Source organism: Mesocricetus auratus, unplaced genomic scaffold (genome assembly GCF_017639785.1).
Source record: "Mesocricetus auratus isolate SY011 unplaced genomic scaffold, BCM_Maur_2.0 Super-Scaffold_100018, whole genome shotgun sequence".
Taxonomy (NCBI): Eukaryota; Metazoa; Chordata; class Mammalia; order Rodentia; family Cricetidae; genus Mesocricetus; species Mesocricetus auratus.
Genome location: NW_024429199.1, coordinates 35892409 through 35914894, shown reverse-complemented (window position 1 = coordinate 35914894; position 22486 = coordinate 35892409). Strand labels below are relative to the sequence as shown.

At 46.2% G+C, this 22486-nt stretch overlaps 1 protein-coding gene across 3 annotated transcripts in view; it reads right to left on the bottom strand.

Annotated features, from left to right (window-relative positions):
• Positions 1-22486, bottom strand: part of Sash1 (SAM and SH3 domain containing 1) — a 217634-nt gene that overhangs the window by 59062 nt on the left and 136086 nt on the right. For all 3 annotated transcript variants that reach the window (XM_040728178.1, XM_040728177.1, XM_040728179.1), the window contains exons 5-7: positions 7015-7055; positions 4071-4157; positions 2607-2719 (exon numbers count right to left, since the gene is read on the bottom strand). In XM_040728178.1, coding sequence (XP_040584112.1) covers positions 2607-2719; positions 4071-4157; positions 7015-7055 — 241 coding nt within the window. The remainder of the gene's footprint in view (positions 1-2606; positions 2720-4070; positions 4158-7014; positions 7056-22486) is intronic.

Below are 22486 nucleotides of genomic sequence, written 5' to 3'. Positions count from 1 at the left end.
GTCCAGGGAGGTTTGCAAACTGCTCAAAGGGGCCGCAATCGACTACTTCAGACACCTAAGCTGTCACTGCATTGAAACACCATTGAGATGTGGGGCTTCAGATCCAATTTAAGAGTCGGCCATACCATGTTCCATGAAGCAAGCAAGTTAAATACGGAAATAACCTGACATCAGGCGTTTATAGCAGTCCTCGACCACCAGCGCTGTGGGATGTGGCAAAGTTGTCATCCAAAACACAACTTTCCTGGTGTCACTGCAAACTAGGAATGTCTCTCTTACATATATTAAGAGGGGGGAGGTAGGCAGCACTGCCTAGAGAGTAAAGGCCTGGATGGAGACACCAAAAGCCACTGGTCCCCTGGGATGACCAAATGCCACTGGTCCCCTGGGATGAGTTACTGAACCCCTCTGTTTCATCCCCTCCTCTCGGACAACGAGGAAGACGCTGAATCCATCTCAGAGGCTACTACAATCAAACGGATGCAGCAAGGCCCTCAGCACACACCTATGCATACTGTGACTTCCTTCCACCCCTGTGGCTTCAGGTAAGCACAGAGCTCACATTAAAAGCATACGGCCCAAGGATTCTGCTATCACTGGCACTAGTCATTTTAATCTTTGACACATTATCAGGGGCATACACATTTACAGTATACTAATATGCGGGGCTGATCCTCCCATCCGGATACGTGGTTTCTGAAATGTGTACAGTCTCCCAGCATGCTGGGACAAAATGTCAAGTGAAAGGGATTATTGTGAGACTGTCAGTTTTGCCCAGGTCTCTGCTCCATTCTTATACTCAGTCTTAGCCTTGACTGTCAGGAGTCACCAAATAACCTTCAGCTTTAACTAAAACACAAAGCAATTTCCTAGCCGGACAACAGTAAGCTGACAAGTCTTTTGATCTCCTGGGGACTCTCTCGACTTTTGACTCACACAGATGTAGCTTAGGAGCACACCCCTGTTGTCAGATAGGTAAGTATGGGAGTTAGTAACCAAGCTATGGTATGGGTATCGGTTTGAGTTTTAAGATTTATATTTGTAAGAAAGTAAGACTGCTACATCAAATGCCGAGGTCCCCAAGTTTCCTTTCCAATGTCAGTCTCAGTACTTTCCCTACATGGCTTGCTCCTCCCTTCCTTCCTCCCTCCCTTCCTTCCTCCCTCTCTCCCTCCCTTCCTGCCTCCTTCCCTCCTTTAATGGTCAATGTTAACCGTCAATTCACAGGATGGAGAATCATCTGGGATGTGGATCCCTGGGCATGTCTGTGGATGATTATCTTAAATACATTAACGATGTGGGAAGGTGACCGGGAGGGGTGGCTCAATAGTTAAGAGCTCAGAGGGCCTGAGTTTGATTCCTAGCATGCCCATCAGGTGACTCAGAACCACATGTAACTCCAGCTCCAGGAGATGCAACTCCATCCTCTGGTTATCCTGTATACACATGGCATATACTCACATAGATACATATGCATAAATAATAATGATGGAAATAAAAATCTTCTAAAAAAAATAATGTGGGAAGACCCATCTTAACTGTGGGAGGACCTCCTGGGCAGGTGATCCCAGGTGCTATAATATACAGGTTTGGGTCCCAGAAAAAATAAAACGGAGAAAGTGAGTTAACCAGCACAAATGTTCAGGCTGACTCACTCCTGACTATGGATGCAATGTGACGGCTGTGGAATATCCCCTCTGTACACTGTGAGGGTGTGTGTTGCTCTCATTGCTAATAAAGAGCCGATTGGCTGATAGCTAGGCAGGATTTGGGGGGCAGAGAGAATGCTGGGAAGAAGGAGGGTGGAGTCTGAGGAGTTGCAAGAAACACAGAGAGAAGCAAGATGAATGTGCAGTATTGAAAGAAAGTACTGCTATAAGGCAGAGGGCAGACAAGAAATATGGGTTCATTTAAAATGTAAGACTTAGCTGGTAACCAGCCTGAGCTACCAACTGAGAATTTACAGTTAATATTATGTCTCCCTGCCTCTTAATTAATATTAAGTCTCTATTTGGGAGAGGCTGCCAAGACACAGAGAAACCGCGCCTACATGTAACCCATTCTCCTCAAGCTTCTACCACCATGACCACATCTCGCCCGGCTGGCGTGATGGAACTATGAGCCAAGTTAAACCATTCCCTAAGCTAGTTTTGCCAAGTAATTTGTCAAAGATGCTTTTTCATACAGGGGGGAAAACTTGTATCAAGAAATAGAATGCAGTAAGTATCTTATTTGATCAATTTGATAAAGTGGATACCTGATGACCACAAAATATCATCAAAATATTTGGGGGGGTGGGGTTTTGAGGATGTAGTTGGTGGTAGAAACAGTCCGAAACACACATGAGGCTTTGGTGCCTGTTAATAGATATAGAGGTGTGCGCGCACGCAGACACACTGTAAAACAGTCCAAAACATACGTGAGGCTTTGATGCCTGTTAATACATATAGAGGGGCGCATACACGCTCGCTCACACACACACACACACACACACACACACACACACACAGTAGCTATTAGATTCCTATAACCTCTGATGGCCCCAAGCATTTTCCAGCTTTTCCAGCTAGTGCTCACAGGTGTAAACTACACGCCCACAGCCTTACCCTAGCGAGCGCTTCTTCAATGGTGATCATTTTTTCTTTGACCATCATCATTAGCTGAATCCGCTCCTCGTCGCTCATGGTTATCTCACTTGCCACGTAGCCCACGTCCTCTCCTGGGGATGCAAGGCAGATAAATGCGGATGAGACATGAAGAAGCAGGCCTCTAGCCTGGAGGCCCTCATCTTGGGTGAGGGAGGGGCTTTTCTCAGGTGCACTGTCCATTTCGCTATTTGTGCTAAGCATCACAGAGCTGACTGGATGTTTCACAAAGTCATGCAAACTGGTGAACAGCTGACTCCTCTCTCTCTATCTCTCTCTGACTAAGTTTTTATTAATGTCTGTGTGTCTGTTTCTGTACAAGTGAGTGTCACATGTGGGTGCTCACAGAGTCCAGAAAAGGACATCAGATCCCTGGAGCTGGGGTTACATGCAGGGTGAGCTGCCTGGGAACCAAACTCCTGTCCTCTGTAAGATCAGCAAGTGTTCTTAACCCCTGAGTCCTCTCTCCAGCCATGCCTCCTTTCTTCATGCCTTTCTAAGTGAGACTTTGTCAGAATGCAACGTTTATTTGGAAGCGCAGATGATTCTGGGTCTCTACCAAAAGGAAAAGCTGGGAGCATTGAAAAACTACTCCCTCAAAGAGCGATAGCCAAGAAAAGTAATCACATGCGAGCTGTGAGGAAAAAATCAGGTGTATAGCTGAGGAAGCTAAAAATCTTGTTTCTGGCTGGGAGTAACTGGAGAGACGTCTCCCTGGAAGGGGTCATGCTATTGTGTAAAAAGCAAACGGGCAGTCTCCAGTGGTGGACAGTAAAACACGTTCATTTATTGATAACCCCGTTCAGTCTGGCAGTAACATGGAAGCTGATGTGGCCTGGTTTCCTCTGTGAATACTGGGGGAAACGTAAATTACATAACCCGGCCTCCAGGGAAGGACATATTTATTTGCTATCTAAACAAAAACAAAGGCGAGGCCTGGAGAAAGGGCAGAGCTCCGTTCACAGAGCAGCGGGGTAAATTCTCATGATGTCAGACCCACAGAGGGTTTCCAGGGGCAACAACCCCAGAACTGTCCCTTGTCACAGAGCAAGAAGCTCAGAAGAATGTGAAGGCTCCAAGGGAGGGTATGTACCCGAGGGTCCAAAACTAACAAACGCAAAGATTCCCTTGACCTTCTGGGGTCAGCGCTTGGCAGGCCTGAGAGAAAGGCAGGGAGGCTGGTGTGAGGGGAGCCTACAGACGAGGTCTCTGCTGTCAGGGACCACCAGCCCCTCCATCTTGATCTCAAGAACTTCATAGGGTCAAAATCCTGAAGTCATGGAAGGAATGTCGGAAAAGCTGACTATTTGCAGGCACATGCAATGAGTTATTCCTAACTGTCAAGTCCATTTACGGGGGGGGGGCAGGACCTCTGATTATTCTAAAGCCACAAGGACCCCATGGTCCGTGACTCCATCACAGTACCTTTTGAAGTCTGTCTCATTATCCCTTTTTGGTTCTTTCGAAAATTCTGCCAGAAGTACTTGTTTTTCTTCTTCCAGTCTCCTTTTCCTTTAAGAAAGAAACAAAGGAAGGGAAGAGAGAAAGAGAGAACGAGAAAAGCAGTAAATTCACTGATAACAAAAGTAGTCTCTTTCTTCCGATGTCAAAGCTTGAACGAACACTCTGATTTCACAAAAAGACGGTTCTTCAGTTTGTGAAAGACTGTGAAACAGCTATAAAGTTGTCTAAAAGAAATGCAAATTTGCTACTGGGGGGAGGAAGGGGGGCCTAACAGGGTTAGGAAAGGAAATGCAGGCCCATCAAAAGGGCGGGCCGCGCACGCATTCTTGTCCTCACTTTGATGTTTGCCTGGCCTGTTGGCCTCCTTCTGCCTTGTACTGAGGTGCATCCTCTCCCTTTGGCTGCAGCCACAATTATTTCCACCCCGCCACAAATAGAAGGCTTGCAGAGGTTCACTTTGGTTTGTTTCTTCTGTTTATCCACCATTGCCTTATTTCAATTTTAATGAGGAAAACCCAAAGGCTGTTATGCTCAGCCCGGTTCCTATGGTGTTTGGTGACATGGGTCCATAGCACAGGTAAGGCACACTCCCCATCTCTATAATTTTTAGGCTTCTTGGGGACCAACCTACAGATTAACAAGGTCACAAAGACAAGAAGAAAAAAAAAAAAAACCAGAGTTCCATCCTGCTGCGATGTCTCCTAACTCAGCCTCTGTCTAACCTCCCACCGAGCTCAGACTAGGATTGGGTGATTCTCCAGTGAAAACAAATGTGTCATTAATAGACACTTGAAAAAAAAAAAACCTTAGGGTTCTGGTATCATTGACAATACAAAATATCTTTTAAAATGCAAACAGAGAGGCTGGGACATAGCTCAGTCAGCGAAGCTTGAGAAGCCAAGTTCAACCTCCCAGAACCCACCACAGTGAAGCTAGGCATGGCGGCACATACTTAGAGCACAGAACAAGGAGAAACAGGAAGGTCCTTTGTGTCTTACAGGCCAGCCCCCCTAGTGACTTGGTGTGTTTCAGGCCAATGAGAGACTCTTGTCTCAAACAACAAAGGTGTTGTGCGCATGCACACGCGTGGGCGCGCGCACATAAGAAAAAAATTGTAAAAGGCAAACATAAGGGAGGACAATGGGTGAATGGGAAAGGCCGTTCTTTATTCTTTAAAAAGAAAAGCCAGTGGCAGCCATGGCTGTCACTGTGCTGATGTAGCACGCCCGGAGCAGCAGCTCTGTCTCCACTTGGTGGCTGTCTGGTTGCCCTGTGGCCACTGGAAACAAGGCCCAGAAAAGTGGTGGCTTCCACAGTCTAGACTGGCGGTACCAAGGAATGATGCATGGTATAACCGCGCGTGGAACTCCATCTCTGGTGCCCCCAAGCTAGCAAGGGTGTCATTTGTCAAAACAGGATGTCCTCGTTTAAATGCTGACGGCCCTAGAGGCCTGGGAATGAAACCCAAGCCCTTCTGCCTTCAGCTGCCTAGGTTCTCAGATCCTCAAGGTTAGCATCGTGGGGTCTGCGGATCCTGTGAGTGAACCCGGGAAGCAGACATCAGAAAAGAAGGGTGAAAACAGGACTGAGTGTCAGTCATTTGGCTTCTTAAGGAGGAGTGTGAAGCTGTAACGCATTTCTCTGTGCCTATAAGCTGTATTTCCTTCTTTCTCACGTTCCGTGCATGTAACGGAGATAATAAAAATAGCTCAATCTGGTCATCACTTACAATACCCAAGCATTTCGCTATTGAACAGCTTAGCTCGTTTAAGTCTTGCTCATGCTCCTCATCCTCCTCCTGCTAGCCCTCCCCCTCTTCCTTTATAATAGTAACAAGGTCTTGGCTGGCCTTGAACTCACTATCTTCCTGCCTCAGGCTTCCATGTGCTGAGCTTACATTTACATCCTAACATGCCCAGTGCTACTCCTGGGGTCTGCTCTGGGTCCAGGAGGTCAGAAAAACAAGGGCAGGGAAAGGGAGGTGATTTGCCAGGGTTACAAGGGCTGGGATGGCATTTGCGATTCAAACCCTGGCAGGCAAACTGGAGAGCCTACCACCCACCCTTTGTCCTTTGCTGTATCAAGGACAGGTCTTATAATCAAGGACATATATAATGCCTCGAATGCATATTATTCACCCAAACATTCCAAACTGAAGAGTCTGACTGAGGGCATCATGAGAGATGCAAACTTAAGGAATTTTCTGATGGTGACATGTGCTTGTGACAGAAGAAATTATCAGCAATAACTCTCCAGCCAAGAGGCTTGGTCAATGAGCTTATGGCATATTCAGTATGATGTGAAGTAAGCCTCTTACTGCTAAGAATGTTTATCAAGTGGAAAATACTCATAAACTGTCCCATTCTGAAGAACCATAAGACAGGATGTCAACTATGGTGCTATCTGGATTTTCAAAAGAACAATTCCTAATGGCAAAAAAAGAAGAAAATTGTACATCAAATACCAGGGATGGAGAGGCGGCTTGGGCAGTGGAGTGCTTGTCTGGTCTACAGGTCATGGAGCTGAGCTTGGTCCCCAGCACCCATCCATAATAAAAAGCAGGGCACAGTGGTATGTGTCTACAACGCTAATGCCAGGGAGGCAGACAGGCAGGTTTCCACAGAGTTTGCTGGCCCTCTGGTCTGGCAGAATTGGTGGAGTTCTGGGCTCAGTCAGAGTCCTCTCAAAAAGTAATGTGGAAAGTGACTGAGGGATCCTAACTAATGTAGACCACAGTCTACATGCATATGTGGGGAGATACAAACACACAGAGACACACAGACACACAGTGTTTCTGAATTGACAGATTTGGGGGTGAGGTCTACAGCTTTACATATCTATATATCTTCTATAAACCATGAAAATAATCCAATTAAATATTTAAATCAAGGACAGTTGTACTAACCTACACAGCCGTCTTCCGAGTTTGATTTATGAAGAGGGTACCTAGAAAAGAAAACAAAATGTATACATATTACCAGACAGTCTTGCTTTTATGGGATTTTTCACTAACGATCTTCCTAACCTATTGGACCCTGGACCAACAGTGCTTACCAGAGCCTGGGGAATTTTTACAGTGGGTCTTTTCCTACCTATCTGCTGAGTTCCTGGAAAATGGGTACCATTTGTCAACATTGTCTAACGACCCAGTCTAGGATAGGACCTATATTTTAAAAAGAATATGGGCTTCACTGAAGGTTGCTGAAGGATCATGTTTGTGTCTGTGAATTAATCACTAGTTACGTTCCTGCCACCGCAAAGTCTGTAAAGTAAGCAGAAAAGAAAAAGTATATCATAATGAGCATATCAACTCCACAGCCCAAAGGCTGCTTGAGCCAGCAAGTGAGTTGCAAGGATAACTGAAGAAAAGATCAGGAGGTGACAGATGCCGTCAAAAGGAGACCGGATGCCCAAGCGGAGGGGTAGCCAGTGTGGAGCTCCTGTAGTTAGTGATATCAACTGGCAAGGGTCATAGTTGGTCTTTGCGGATCTTAATAAGGTTCGAAATAAAGCCAGAAATCTGCGTTTTCATTTGTGTAAGAGCTTCACATTTTTAAATCATGGCAAATTTTTGCTAAAATGGATGCAAGTTAATCACAGTTGATGTGTCTGTTTCATAACCCGCCTGTCGAGAGCATGGCAGCTGATCTTGGTAAGTAACATGGAATGTGAGCCAGACATCAGCATTTGCTGGGGACAAATTCCAGAGGACAAAGTCGGTGTCTTTGGCACAGGCATGCCAAAGGGAAAAAGAAAAAGAGCCTGTATCGGAACAGGAGTACATAGACAATTCACACCCAAATATTCTCTCAAAGTTCAGTGCCAGAAAGGAAGGTAAAAAGGTGCTGGTTAGCCGGACGGTGGTGGCGCATGCCTTTAATCCCAGCACTCGGGAGGCAGAGGCAGGCGGATCTCTGTGAGTTCGAGGCCAGGCTGGACCAACCACCTCCAAAACAATACAGAGAAACCCTGTCTCATAAAACAAAACAAAAACAACAACAACAACAAAAAAAAAGGTGCTGGTTGAAGACTGTAGTTGCTACTACCTGGATGCTCAGAAAGCCAGGGGTGAGGCTGGTGTGGGGAGAGAACACTGAAAACAGTTGGAGACAAGTGGAAGGACCTCCAAGCACCTAGCAGAGACCTTGCAGGTAAAGGGACCCCAAGAGTTTAAGATGCAGAAGCGAGTGCAGGGCCCCGGATGATGATTGAGCCACTGCTTAGATGTGCAGACACTGATGCTGACTGGCGGCAGATGGGTACCCAGACCCTCCAAGCAACGCAATGTTCCTTATCTGAGAGGAGAGAGGAGAGAACGCCTTCTGACTAACACGAAGCCCCGAGAGATCTCCACGATAAAGTAGGAAAGGTACTAAAAACAGACAGGAGAAACCATTGCAGAGGTCAAGAGCTAGGTGAAATACTACTCGTTTCTGTTTTTACCACACAGCACACATGTGCGTGTACACAAATACATCCACACGCACCCACAGTAAGGAAACACACCTGATCACCAAACCACACCCCTCCAAGGAAAATCTGGAATCTACTATTTTCCTTCCTCTTACCCACTGCAAAAATAGAAGAGTTTTAACTCACATCTACTTAAGAGGTTTTCAAGTGGTGGTCATTTGAAGTTATATATACATTCAACCGATACATACAGATACAGATACAGATATAGATATATATCTGGCAATATTACATGTATGGGATGAGGGCACAGTGTAGAGAGAAGCCTTTTCCTTGTCAGCCACTTTAGTTTTTCCCCACCAGTCGCCTGGGCTCTGCCGCGTTGTAGTCCCCAAATAACACACAAGACGCTCTATTAATTATGAAGCTGTTGGCCTTGCTTGTTTCTTACTGGCTAGCTCTGACTTAAGTATTTAACCCATTTAAGTATTTCTCTTACTGGAGAAAGTTCTGAACATCTTACTTCTCTAGCGGGCTACATCGTGACTCCCTGTGTTTCTCCTACCCAGAGTCCTCCTGGACTCCTAGTCCCACCTATCTTGCTTCCCTATTGGCCAACAGTGCTTTATTGACATATACACAGGACTTCCCCATCATCTCCTCTTTTCTGTCTAAACAAAAGAAAGGTCTTAACTTTAAATGAGTCTATTGTTAGAGAGGAAGTGGATACAGGATGCACACAGGGACAGAGACATCGCTCAGTTGGTAGAGTGCCTGTCTAGGGTATGAAGGCCCGGGTTTGATCCCATCGCTGAATGACGCTAAAGGTAGCTGGTGCTCTTCTGTAGTGTCCGCACTTAGGAGGGGAAGGCAGGAGGGTCTCTGCAACGTAGAGAGTTCAAGGCCAGTGTGGAATACTTAAGATCCTGTCTCCAACAAGCAACAAATAAGGAGGCACACAAAGATAGGGGTGGGGTATGGTTGGCTTTGTTTGGGATGCAGGGGTCCAGGGAGATCACTAAAGCGGTTCCGGACACATCTGTGGAAGTCGAAGTCGCCATAGATAATTAACTAAGGGAGAGTTCACCCACCTGGATACGAATGGCGCTGTCCAATAGGCAGAAGCCTAGACAGGCTACAAAGGGAAGGAGAACGTCTTGGTGGACAGGGCATTTTTTCTTCACCTACCTAAGATACTGAAGTGAATACCGCTCACTTTATGCCACGGGATACCCTACCTTGCCTTGGGCCCAAAGTAAACAAAACCACAAGCCTAGACAAATCGGTTCTAAGTTGCTTTCTCTCTGGTCTTTGTCACAATGATGAAAAGATGGCTGTCAAAGGAAGGGGTGGGGGTGGGGGCAAGGTACTACATGTTCATGCCCACAGGTGAGTTATGAGACCAACAAAAACGGTCAAGAATGTGGCAAGGGCTAGTTGGCTGGAGAGGAAGGCAGGGCCTCTTTCAAAGAGGGACCACGCCGGAGTTGTCTTTGAATAAGAAAAATCTTCCCGTGCTGCATTTTTAACTCTAAGCCATAGTAACGTATGCCCTCACAGCTGCTTCAACTGCCTTCTACCCACCAGTTCTAAGTGCCTGCTAAAACTGGAGGGGACAGCACGCCTATTTTCACACTTAACCAAAAGGGCTAGGAAAGTACTGACCCGTTGCTAAGAATCAAGTGTATGCGAGGTCCCAGGTAAAAACCAGCAGCCAACGTTCTCAGAGCTTTGGAGCAATTCTTCCTTCCATTAAAGAAACATTTTCTCAAGAAAGAGGTCTGCAGGAGTATTTAAGTCCTCTGACGGCTGAGAGTAATAAATCTTAATGGGTTAAATGACTTTTACCTGTCACTTGATTTGTATTGCAGTTTTACAGGCAGCTATGGTCCCCACAAGAGGAGGCGGTAGTCTATTGCTCCATGGCCACGGGGCAGCCGCCAGCGATTACACCAGGTGGCCTCCTATGGCCCTGTTGCCTTTTGAATGTATGCCTTGCCCTCTCTGGGTAGAATGAAGACAAATCATTTCAATCCTATCTTTGTGAAACCTAAAAGTTACTTTCCATCCCAAAGCCATCTTTTCCTACTTCCAGCCAAATGGAAATGTTTGACGCTATAAAAATGCTTCCAAATTAACCATTCCAGAGAAAAGCACGTTCTCACTGCTACCTAGACATTACAACCCTACGTAATCATAGGTTCATCCCCAAAACACAGACGTATGGTCTTTTTTGTTATTTTCATTCACTCTTTGAAATTATCACACACATCCAGTAATTTCGTCCTCATGTTTGGCAGCACCCACATTTCTTGCATTTCCCCAAACCACCAGAAGATGGCACTGTAGATTCTTCCTTCGATTGTGATCTAGAGCATGGAATTTTGTTTTTAAATTTTCATAAGTTTACAGCACTCAGACTGGTGAAAGTCAGCGTCTCCTGAGTGTGAGGCTCCTCAGATCATCACCTCTTGAAAGAGAAAAGTGACACTTTATGAATTTGGACAGAATGGATCTGCATGCAGAGGCTGGCAGAGGAAGAATGCGAAATGACACATTTTTTTTTCCCCTCGCCTTGAGACCACTTCTAGCATCCATATTGCAGGGCCTGAAATAACCATGTAACCAAGTCCAACTCTGAATGACAGCAGGCAGAAGCGTCATTTACTGCCCTGTAGCAGAAAAATAAATGAACTCTCAGAAATAGGCACCAAAGAGGCTGCACCTTTAATAACAACTTCATTCCGACCCCACACAGTGCACCCGAGAGTGGCAGTTCGTGAGACCCTGGGCAACATCAGCTTCATTGATAAACGAGTAAAAGGGATGGGGACCAGGAAGCGATACTTAGCATTCTGCAGCACTCTGTAAGTTTTACACCTAAAGTCTCAAGAGGTCTAGTGATGGGATTTCTTATTCAGAGCTCAAGAAGGCCCGGGTTCAAATCCCAGACAAGTCTGTCTTATTTCTCCAGAACAGCTGGAGAATGAGCGTCTTTTCTTCAGTAACTATGGTTGAGACCCCCCCCATTGTTAACATGTAAACGGTTCTCTTTTAAGATCCCTAAACTACTTAAGCAAGTTTCTAAAGACAAAATCGTCTAAGAAAATTCTGAAAATAAGTAATTATTGATTGGACTAAAAATAAATAAATACATTTTATCAACAAACAAATTTAAGGAAGCGAATCCTCAGAACTTGGCCAATGTCTTTCCTTTGTTCATTCATTTTCAACCATCCATCCTTGCTTTCACCCAGTCGGTATTTATTCGGATCCAGTGAGTGAGGCATTCTCTGGGGCACGAGGAACATTTGCTAAAGGAGACAGGTGAGGCTTTGCGCATTGGAGCTGGTGGGTGGAGAGGCAGCAAGAGCTGTGGCTGAGTCACCCAGGGAGGAATGTGGATGGGAGCGCTGAGACCTCCCCGAAGACGTGGCCTTTGATCAGAGCCAAGCTGCTGTGGCCTTTACGCTCGTCCCTGTGATGGCGGAAAACAGGGTGAAACCTAGAGAAGAAGCCCACCTTGGACCAGTGGCATCGGGATGCCTTTTAAACTTCCCGTGTAGATATGAAAGGAGAGGTCCAGTGGGCGGGACTAAAGCTGCGTACGGAAGCCAACCTGGATACCGCTCACATCATGAAGAGTCGGAGACAGTGGGACACAATTCAGGGAGGCATTTTGGAGACCGAGTCCTGATGTTTTAGGGGTCGGAAGGAGGTGAGGCTAGGCAGTCACACATGGAGACACTGCCCACAGTGAGAAGGAGCAAGGGGTGGACATCTCCAAGCACAGAATGTGTTTGTCACCTGAAATCTCAGGGCAAGGGGCACAGAACTTCCCTGAGCGACTCCCAAGCCCAGAGCCTCCCGACAGATCATCATCCCCTTCTCTTTCCTGTTCACACAGCACTAGCCTACCCCACGCCTAAACGTGATGCCCTTTTCTATTTCCCAAGAGATGGTCTCCAAGGGCACGTACACTGGTCCCGCTCTGTCATAATTAGCAGACCACTACTTACAACAACTTGCGATGTTGCCCACCCCAAATCTGAATGAAGTCTACGGATACGGAACACTTGAGCAGAGCTGGCTGCAGCACCTTCTGGTTTGCTGGTGGAAGATAAAAGAATGAATAAAGGGACGCCGACTCATTCCTTCTCGTAGCGATTCAAATAGTCTACAGTGCACCCAGGTAAGAACCACTCTGGCCCATTTCCACATGTGGAGGCCAGCAAAGACAAGAAAGCCCTGAAGTACACTCAATGTCGGGGTCCCCAGAAGCTTCACTGTAACTAAACAAACACACGCTCATGCACACTCAAATGCAGTTAGAACCTAATTTATAAGACAGAGCATATGTTATACATTACTAGAAACCTGGGCTCACAGAGGTTTTATGGCTCCATAATCTTAAATCTCAGGATATAAAACTTTGGCGCTAGTTTTCTCTCTGCTGAATTGTGAATCAGAGCTCTTGCTGTGTCTGCTATTACCTAGCACTACGCCAGGGTGCCCAAGAGTTTGTCACCAAAGCTAGTCACCTTCTCCTCTGGAAGTAGAAAGAGGACATGTCTGTCTGTGCTATAAAACGATAAGGTTGGGGGCCTTCGTTAGGTATGACAGCTCATGGCTGCAATCCCAGCATTGGAGAGGCTGTGAGTCCAAGGCTAGCCCGGCCTACACAACTAGATTCTGTCTCAAAAACAGCTTACAGATTTTAAAGAAATCAATTTCCTTTTTCAAGAACTATGCAAGTATAATTTACCCTGTGTTTACTAATATGCGGGTATTGGATATGCATGAGGTTTTTAAATGTTATATTTATCTTTTGAGAAGTTACACAATATTCTGTCATATTCTCTCCCATCCCCCAAATCCTCCTGAGCATGGGACTTGCACTGGAGTGTGGTTGATATACCCAGTGCCAATCTGTTGGAAAAAAAAAAAAACAACGAAACAAAAAATTTTCCCCTCTCCCAGTAGCTATCAATTGCAAATAGCTTTTTGGCTGGGGTGGAACTTTGTGCCCACTTCTGAAGGAGTTTTTCTAAGACAGGGCCTCATGTTCCACAGCTGACATGTAACTTGATATGTAGTTGAAGATTAACTTTGAATGTCTCATTTTTCTGCCTCCATCTCCCAAGTGCTGGTATTATAGGACTGTGCCACCCACCACGTTTCATGCTGGGCAAACAATCTACAGGCCACATCCCCAGCCTGACAAATATTATCCTTAAGATATCTCATGAACATCTCTTCTCTACTTAGTAGAAATAAATAATGGAACAAAATTCAGTTACTACCATTGACTACCTGCCATAAAAACTCAAGAGGCCACCCATTCCCCAGCAGCAGGGGACAGGACTGAAGTGAGGTGAAGACAGCAGGGCCTGGGCCATGAGGAAGGGCTCTCTCGAGGGTGTGTCAAAGACAAAGGCCAGCGCCCCCTAGTGCTGAGGCTTTAGCTCAAACCCGGTCCTTCCTAGGGGAAAGGCTGGATTTCACACACAATTTCACCAACTATGACTGACAGGAATTCTCATCCAGTCTTACAACTCCATAAACAACGAGTGCAAACAGCCACACTGGTCACATTTTATCAACCAACGCGACCGAAGCCCTCTCTCATTCAGGCCTAGGGTCTTCTCTCAGCTTGTAATGTCTTCTTGTTGTCTTTTGTCTGAGACAGCGCCTCTTACTGTAGCCCACGCTAACCTTAAATCTTACTGAGTAGGCCAGGCTGGCCTTAAACTCTCAGCAATCTTCAGGCCTCAGCTTTCCGGGTTGCTGGGAATGCGGGCACGAGCCACCGTGCTCTGCTTTGGCCTGTACTATGGCTTGACCAGGTCACCACCATAAATGACCAAGGCAGGTGCGTGTAGAGTGAAATCTAAGGCAACAGCCCAGCCCAGAATAAGAGCCACACAGTGTGAAGTCAGACTTGGGAAGAGGCAAAAGCTGCCCCATATTTACATCGCAACGCTGCTGAATGAAGAAGTGATAATGAAACGGTCCCAACCTTACTAGGTTGTTGGGAGAACATGGGACTGGATGAGTGGAAACACCTTATATGGTGCCTGGCACTTGGGAAGATCCTTGTAAACGATACCTACATAAATATTCATCAGCACCACAGGCAGGCTGGTACCCCCAGGCCGCTCTGCAGAACTAGCCATCATCACTTGAGCATACAATGTCAGCACACATCCCCTTTGCTAGAGCAAGCCATTTCCAGTCACCGACTGCCTCTGTAATCATTGTTTCATGTCAATGTCTTCCGCATTTTGATATAGTTATTTCTCCTTCTCATTTCATAAAAGCTACTTATTATTAGAATCCCAACAAAACACACTTGATGATGGACCATGATAAACATATCAAATGTTCTTTATCTAGCTTACTTGTAGAATAATATTATTTCCGTTTGTTCATATCTTATTGTCAGGTACTAAAGAAATGGTTCATTGGGTGAGAGTGCTTGCTGCCTTCATAGGTTCAGAGTTCAGTCTCTAACAAACACAGCAAGCCGCTCACAACCACCTGTAACTCCAGCTCCAGGGGGTCCCACACCTTCTACTGGCCTCTGAGAGCATCTCTCTCTCTCTCTCTCTCTCTCTCTCTCTCTCTCTCTCTCTCTCTCTCTCTCTCTCTCTCTCTCTCTCCCTCTCCCTCTCTCTCTCTCTCTCTCTCTCTCTCTCTCTCTCTCTCTCTCTCTCTCCCTCTCCCTCTCGTGTGTGTGTGAGATTTGAAATTTAAAGAATTTTTAAAATTCGTTATATCCTAATGTCTTTGTAGGGCAGAATTTAGGTTGGTAAAACAAAGTATATATATTAAATTTTTTATTGACACTGAACAGCTTTTTCAATATGGACACATTTCCGGGGAAATGACTTAAGTCCATCGATTATGTCACATTAACTTTCTAAAGGCAACGACAGGCTTTTCAAGTTTAAGAAGTATAGATGCTGTCGAGAAATAATGTTACCACCCAGTCTTAATACTGCTATGTACAGGTCTGAAATCACCTAGAAGAGAATTGCCATGAGGGATTATTTGTATCAGATTGGCCTGTGTGTGTGTCTGAGGGAGATTGTCTGATTACACATGAATCGCTGTGTGAAGACAGCCCACTGTGAGTGGCACCATTCCCTAGGCAAGGAGCCTTGGGCTGAATAAAAATAAAGCAAGCAAGCTGGGTGTTGGTGGCGCATGCCTTTAATCCCAATGCTCAGGAGGCAGAGGCAGGCAGATCTCTGTGAGTTCCAGGCTAGCCTGGCCTACAGAGTGAGTTCCAGGACAGCCTCCAAAACAATACAGAGAAACCGTGTCTCAAAGAAAAAGAAAAAAAAAATAAAGAAAGCTAGCTCTATGCAAGCATGAATGAATTTATTCTCCCTTTACTCTTGGTTGTGATGCTGACAAGATGCTTTGAGTTTCAACACTGGCTTTCCGCAATGATTGGTAGTCACCTAGAATTACAAGTTAAAACAAAAGCAAACAAAAAACCTTTCTCTCCTAAGCTGCTTTTTGTCAGGGCTTTCTACCACAGCCCAGAGAAGAAAGGACAAGATCCGATTATCATGTGGCACAAATTCTTCTACCTGGAAACTACTGGAAGCACAGTGAAGATGTCTGAAATCTCGAGCCATAAATTTTGGCCCTTGTAACTTTCCTATCCCATCTCCGTTCTACAATATCCTTGGTTCCAATTCATCCTCCAAACCACTTTAAGTGAGGCTATTCCTGCCACATGAGATGTCTCAAAAAGACATCCTATTCAGAAAATGATGAGAATAACCTACATGGTACTTAGAACATGCCTCCATACACTAAGCACTAAAACTTAGTAAAATATTAGCAAATGTAGTAACTCTTCTCCCTGGACTCTGGCCCAAGTCTTTCTCAGACCTTCTGACAATGCACTGCACCTTCTCAGCTTGGTTCTCTGGCACCTCCAGAGTGGCCAGTAAGTTCTCCACATCAAAAAAACGGGGCTCAAAACCATCTGAAAACCCTTCATGGGGGTGCATTGAGGGGTGTTCATCCTTTCACTAGCCATTCTAGTAACTCATCCTGCAAGTTAATGACTCAGGTCGCTGTCAGAAATGCAAGTCTTTCACATCTGACAAGCAGCCAGAGCCATCTATCCACAGCGGAAGTCCGGGGCCTGGCTGTGTCCAGGCTGCAGGCTCATTAAGGCCAGATCTTGAGAGCGGAGGACAGAGTGGGTCAGGCTGTGCTGTGGTTCCAGGACAGGTTTGTTTATGTCCTACTGTCATGCTATGCCTCAGTTCCCAGGAAACCATCACGGTGGCTTCTATTTTCCATTTGGGCCACATTTTAACCTTTCTTTTATTTCCTTTTTCTCCTCCTCCTTTCCACTTCTTCCTCTCTATCTCTATGCCTCTGTCTTGAACAGATTCACATGTAGGTAAGGCTGGCCTCGAACTTGCTGTTTAGCCTAGGGTGACCTTGAACTTCCGATCCTTCTGCTGTCACCTTCTGGATACTAGGATAACAGGCATGCACCATCGCATTGGGCTTTATGTGGTGCTGAGGAAGAAACCGAGGGTGGCTCAGAACTAAATAAGAGGTGACTATAAAGTGGGCCCACGGATGCCAGTTTTGCTGGTGATAATCACTGATAGCAACAGCACATAGCCAGCGCCTATGATAAATGTCTTTCTAGTTCCTCCAAATGCAGTAACCAATCCTCAGAATACCTCTATGACATATTGGAAGACCCATAATATGTTACATAAGATTAGACAGAGAGGGATCATCACTGATTGGTCTCACTGTATAAAGAGATCAATGATGAATTGTTGTTTGCTTGGCAGAGATAATGAAGCTCTGTGCTACTTAATGAGGGAACTGCATCACAGTCCAGTACACACCTTCCAGGAGTTTACAATCAATCAAGCAGATTTTATTAACTTTCTCCAAGGTAATAAATTAACTTGACCCTGCTTCAATAACTTTTCTCGTGTTCTTTCTCCCCCATCCCCCAGAAGCACGATTTTAGTTAGGTGGCACTGTGCTCTGTGAAAGACTCCCTTGCAGCTACAGGAGAGCAAGCATCAGTCTCCACAGAAAAGAAACACTACAGTTTTCTGGTAGGTCTAAGAAAGTTAGTGTTTCTGTGATTAAAACAACTGACTCAGTACATACACCCTCTTCCTTTGTTCTCCCCCTTCATCTTGTCTGAAACACAGGCAGTGACCCCAAGTAGTCATCATTTACTACAAAGAAGGAAGTCAGACTCTAAGGATGGGAGAGCAGAGAGGAAGTAATCCCAGCTGCACCAGTGTCCAAATGTTGCCCTGCAGGCTCCTGGCTATAGGAAAATGTGCAGCTATGTGTCAATGCTGAAGTCAAATTAACCCATGGCTAGACAGACACGCTAGTCCATACCATGTAATCCTAGTCTCGGCAGCCTAAGGCAGGAAGGTCATGGATTCCATGTTAGCCTGAGCTACAACATAGTAAGATTCTGCCTAAAAATAAAAAAAGGAAGAAGAAAAAAAAGATAAATTTTTACAATGCATTGGTCTGGTTGGTTTACTGTGTTTATGTAACTCATCATCTTTCAGGTGACAGAGACCCAGAAAAGAGCATGCCCTGGTATATAGCTGAAGGTACCAAGGCTCAGGGTACTTATATAAGGGATTTATCTAAGGTCACATAACTGGCAGGGCAGTCCCTTGTATATGAGATTTTTGCTTTTCTCAGTTTCAGTTACCCATAGTCATATACAGTTCAAAAATAATATTGTTTTTGAGTAATCTTACAAATGAACTATTTGGAAAGTTTAAATAACTTTTGGGCAGGGTACTTGGGTCAGCAATAAAGCATTTGCCAGATAGGTAGGTAGGTAGGTAGGTAGGTAGATAGATGATAGATAGATAGATAGATAGATAGATAGATAGATAGATAGATAGATGATAGTATACATTATTAGCATATAGCATATAAACAAAAATATTGTATTAAGTATATTAGAGGGGAGAAGGCTGTAGCTGTAAGTTTTAGAACCGGCAGTTATATTCAGCTCTTCAGATATCTAGACCAATGCTTTTTAGTAAAAGTTGGGCTCTATGAATATTAAGGTCATATCATCATCTTCACCTCTACCTTCAGGGCCCTGGGTCCAATACTGTGAGCCCACAGTCCTAGCAACAGAAATGCAACACCAGCTTGTAGACTCCAGACTCCGAAGCCCCAGATCAAACTTTGGCTTAAAAACAAACAACCAAATAACCATCGCTTTATTATGTTACGATGATGGTGGCTAGTCTTAGTATTAGTTGTGGTATGCCTGTCTGGATGTCCGTTTGTCTGGCATGTGCATGCAGGTGCCTGTGAAGTCAGAAGAGGGCTTCAGAGACCCTGGAGCTGGAGTTAGAGGCAGTTGTGAGGCGACCCTCCTAACTGCTCTGCCATCTTCCCAGCCTTTGACTCTGGCCTTTGATGACTAATCGACAGGCATACAAATAAAGAATTGCATGGGAAGAACTGGAAGGAAGCTTGAATATCTTGTTCTTTCTGTGCGCTGCTCCAGCCAATCTCAGCACCTTCATTTTACAGCTTTCCTACAAACATCAACCTTTACTTAGGTTTTTATATCTTAAGAATTATTAGTTTTGAGCCAGGCAATGGTGGTGCAACCTTTAATCCCAGCATAGGAGGCAGAGGCAGGAGGATCTCTGTGAATTTGAGGCCAGCCTGGTCTACAGAGAGTTCCAAAGCCACAGAGAAACCCTGTCTTGAAACCCCCCACAAAAAAAGAATTATTACTTTTGTATAAAGCAACACAGAAAGAAATTAAAATGGGGTTGGTGCATTCTTTTCACCACAAAAACCTAATTTTCACAAAATTAAGGGGGAATATTAGAAATTTTAAATGAAGAAGAAAAAAAAACAAAACAAGCAACAAAAATCTGTAAGGGGGGGTGCATGGGGGGCAGAGGGAGGTATAGCTTAGGGACAGACAGAACACTTGCCCAGTGTGCAGAAGGCTCAGTGTGATGCCCACACTGCAAAACCCAAACAAAACAAAAAGGAACAAGGAAAACGCTCTGTCTAGCAGTTAAATAGCGGCTATTCATTCTGTGGATGCAACTAAATCATTCTTCCCTCTAGTTCTGCTTGAAAAGTTTCTGAGTATGTGTAATAGATATGCGGTCCCAAAAAGGTTTCCCAGCAAGGAAGCCTGGGATGGCGCTTGGCAGAACATTCAAGGAGGCCACCTCTGCGTTCAGCTCAGGAGTCCAAGTGGCTATCAGACAGGCAGGCCTGGAGAACTGGTGTACAAATGGACTGCCACTACTCTGAGCCACAAGAAAACACTGGGTAATGGATCCCAGGTGAGGGGAGCTGGAGCTCTTCACAAAGCTGTTTCGCCCTACTGAGACTGCAGGCCTCGGGAGGCAGTCTTTACCAGGTTGGGCCTCGGGTGGGGAGGAGAGAGGATGCAGAGGAAGAAAAAGAGGCTCCATTCAATTATCTCCTCCTGGCGTTTCCATGGCAATGGCTCCGGAAGCGGGTCAGAACTTTCTCAGTGGAAACAAACAGCAGCCCTCATTCACCATCACCCAAGCCTGCTGGCCACACTGGCTGCTTGTGCAGGCGGCCCAGGCAGGGACAGGGGGCTGAGAAGCCTTTCTTCTGTCACCTGCTCTGGGGACAGGAGGGGGCGGAGGGGGCGGGGGCGGAGGGGCGGGGCGGGACGCGGTTGGTGTTGGGGATGCTGGTGAGACTGCCTCTAAAGGTCAAAGCCAGAAAACTCGGAGGATGAAGGACCCTGCCTCTCCTAGCTAGAGGCACTCCAGGACACCACTGTGGGAGCCGCCTGCCTGCCCTACTTCCCGCTGCAGGCCGCGGGAACAATGTGGTGACCTGAATCGGTCCCTTCCATGGTGACTGGGCAGAGCCGCTTGAGCTTTGTTTTCTCCGGGGACACTTGAAATTCTCTGACAGACCCGGTGGTGACAGCTCTACGTGCTTTATAAACACAATGAAAACGGGGACGCGGGCTTCGCTGTCTTGACGCATCTTATTTTGAAACTCCTCATCGTTGTCTTAGCCACACCCCCATGCCCTCTGCATAAAAACCCACCGGGCAGTTGGCACTGCCCCTCGTATCGTGCCCACACGCCGGGCTTTACATGGCACCCATTTCTGAGTCTGTGGTCTTATCCACAGCAACCGCATCAGCACCTGCTAGAGATGAGCAAGACGCCAGGGAGCTCTGCCAGGGTCGCCAAGAACAAGGGATCTCTCAGCATCCAACTGCATCCCCCACCACCACCAAATTCTACCTGTGTTTGGGAAACAGAGCCCTTACATCTGGGGGGATAAGACTCTGGCTTGGGTAGCATTCCATTAAAACCCAAATGGCTACCTAACAATCTGCTGCAGCACTCCAGTCTCCAGGGCTCCAGAGCCAGAGACTGCGCCCTCGGGTCTGCGGGTTGCCTTTCTCTTCTTCAACTTCAGGTGGCCCCAGGTGTGAAGATGAACCGAAGAATGGCTCCATCCAAACAGAGACCGACAGGACGGTACCTCTATCCTCTGTCATCATCCAGGATGGTACCTCTATCCTCTGTCATCATCTGCCCCATCCTACCCAAGCATCTCCAAAGAAAAACAAACCACGGTGGTGAGATTTTTTTTCCCCAGTCAAGTATGCAAGGCTGAACAAACCCACGACATGTGACCAGGCCACCCCTAATATTATCCTGTCTGGGCTCATCTGGACAAGGCTACTCGCAACGATACACTTTGCCCGTGTGCACTCCCAGCACACAGGACGCACTACTAAAAGACAACGACAGACTGATCAAAGCTATCAGAGTACAAGCATAATTTAAAAGGGCCCAGCAAGTTTCGGACCTTCAGGCTTCCTACCACTCACCCCAGCCCCCCTTGAAGCCACCAGACATGCATCTCACCTTAGTAACAATCCTGCCCATACTGTGGGATCCCTGTGCTACCTTGCGAAGGCCTGTCAAGAACCAGATGAGGGCTGCACACCCTTCCATTGTGACACTGTCCCCAAGCAACCATGTCTTCGGCTTGGAATTCACTTCCATTTCTAATCTGCTGAGAAAACCTGTAGAAAGGTTTTTTGGCTCACTCCTTAGGAACCTGTGCTGGGCATGGAATATGCTAACACAGCCCAAATGCACCATGGCTCCTAGAATTCTCTTTTCTGCACGGATCCTGGTGTGGACCACAGTGGCATTTTTCTGTGAGGTGTAGATGGCAGACACGGAGGTAGCCACTTTCTCTCTGTGCTTCAAGGCCAGTGCAGGCATGAAGACCCGCAGCTGCTGGCAAGGGTCATTGCTGTTCCTTGGGGTTTGGGCAGCATGGAACAGCAACTGGTCTGTGTCACTCATGTTCGTATTGACTCACAGACTCCTGGCACATTGAGGAGGGACAGCAGTAACTGCTGCGGGTCCTCTGGGAGGATGGATTTAAAGGTTTGCTTGGGAATGCTGAGAGATGGCATGGTTCCACCCATCCTAGCCGACTGCAGTCTGTCTTGCTCTGCCCATTCTACATGTAAGCTATTTTAGAACCTGGATACTGATCACTGCAAACTGCACTGTCTGATATTGGAGGGATAGCCTCACCCAACTGTGGAACCAGCCCCTACCAGCGCATGAGGGCAAATCCCAGAATGAAGTTCTCATGCAGTTTGGACATGCTGCTTCATGGAAGCCCTAAGTCACACAGCTTTCAACGCCCATTCCCAAAAGCCCTCCATCCTTCCTTCCACGGCTCCTCTCCCATGATGGCTCTTCCTCTGCCTTATCACGACTTGTCTCTATCCTTCTGTTATGAGGATCCAGTGGGTTTGTGCTTAAGCCAGAAATGTGGTGAGTGCTTATTAAGTTGTATTAGCTGCCTAGCCAATCATGGTCTCTCCAAAGAATATTACTCATTTACCTCCCGGT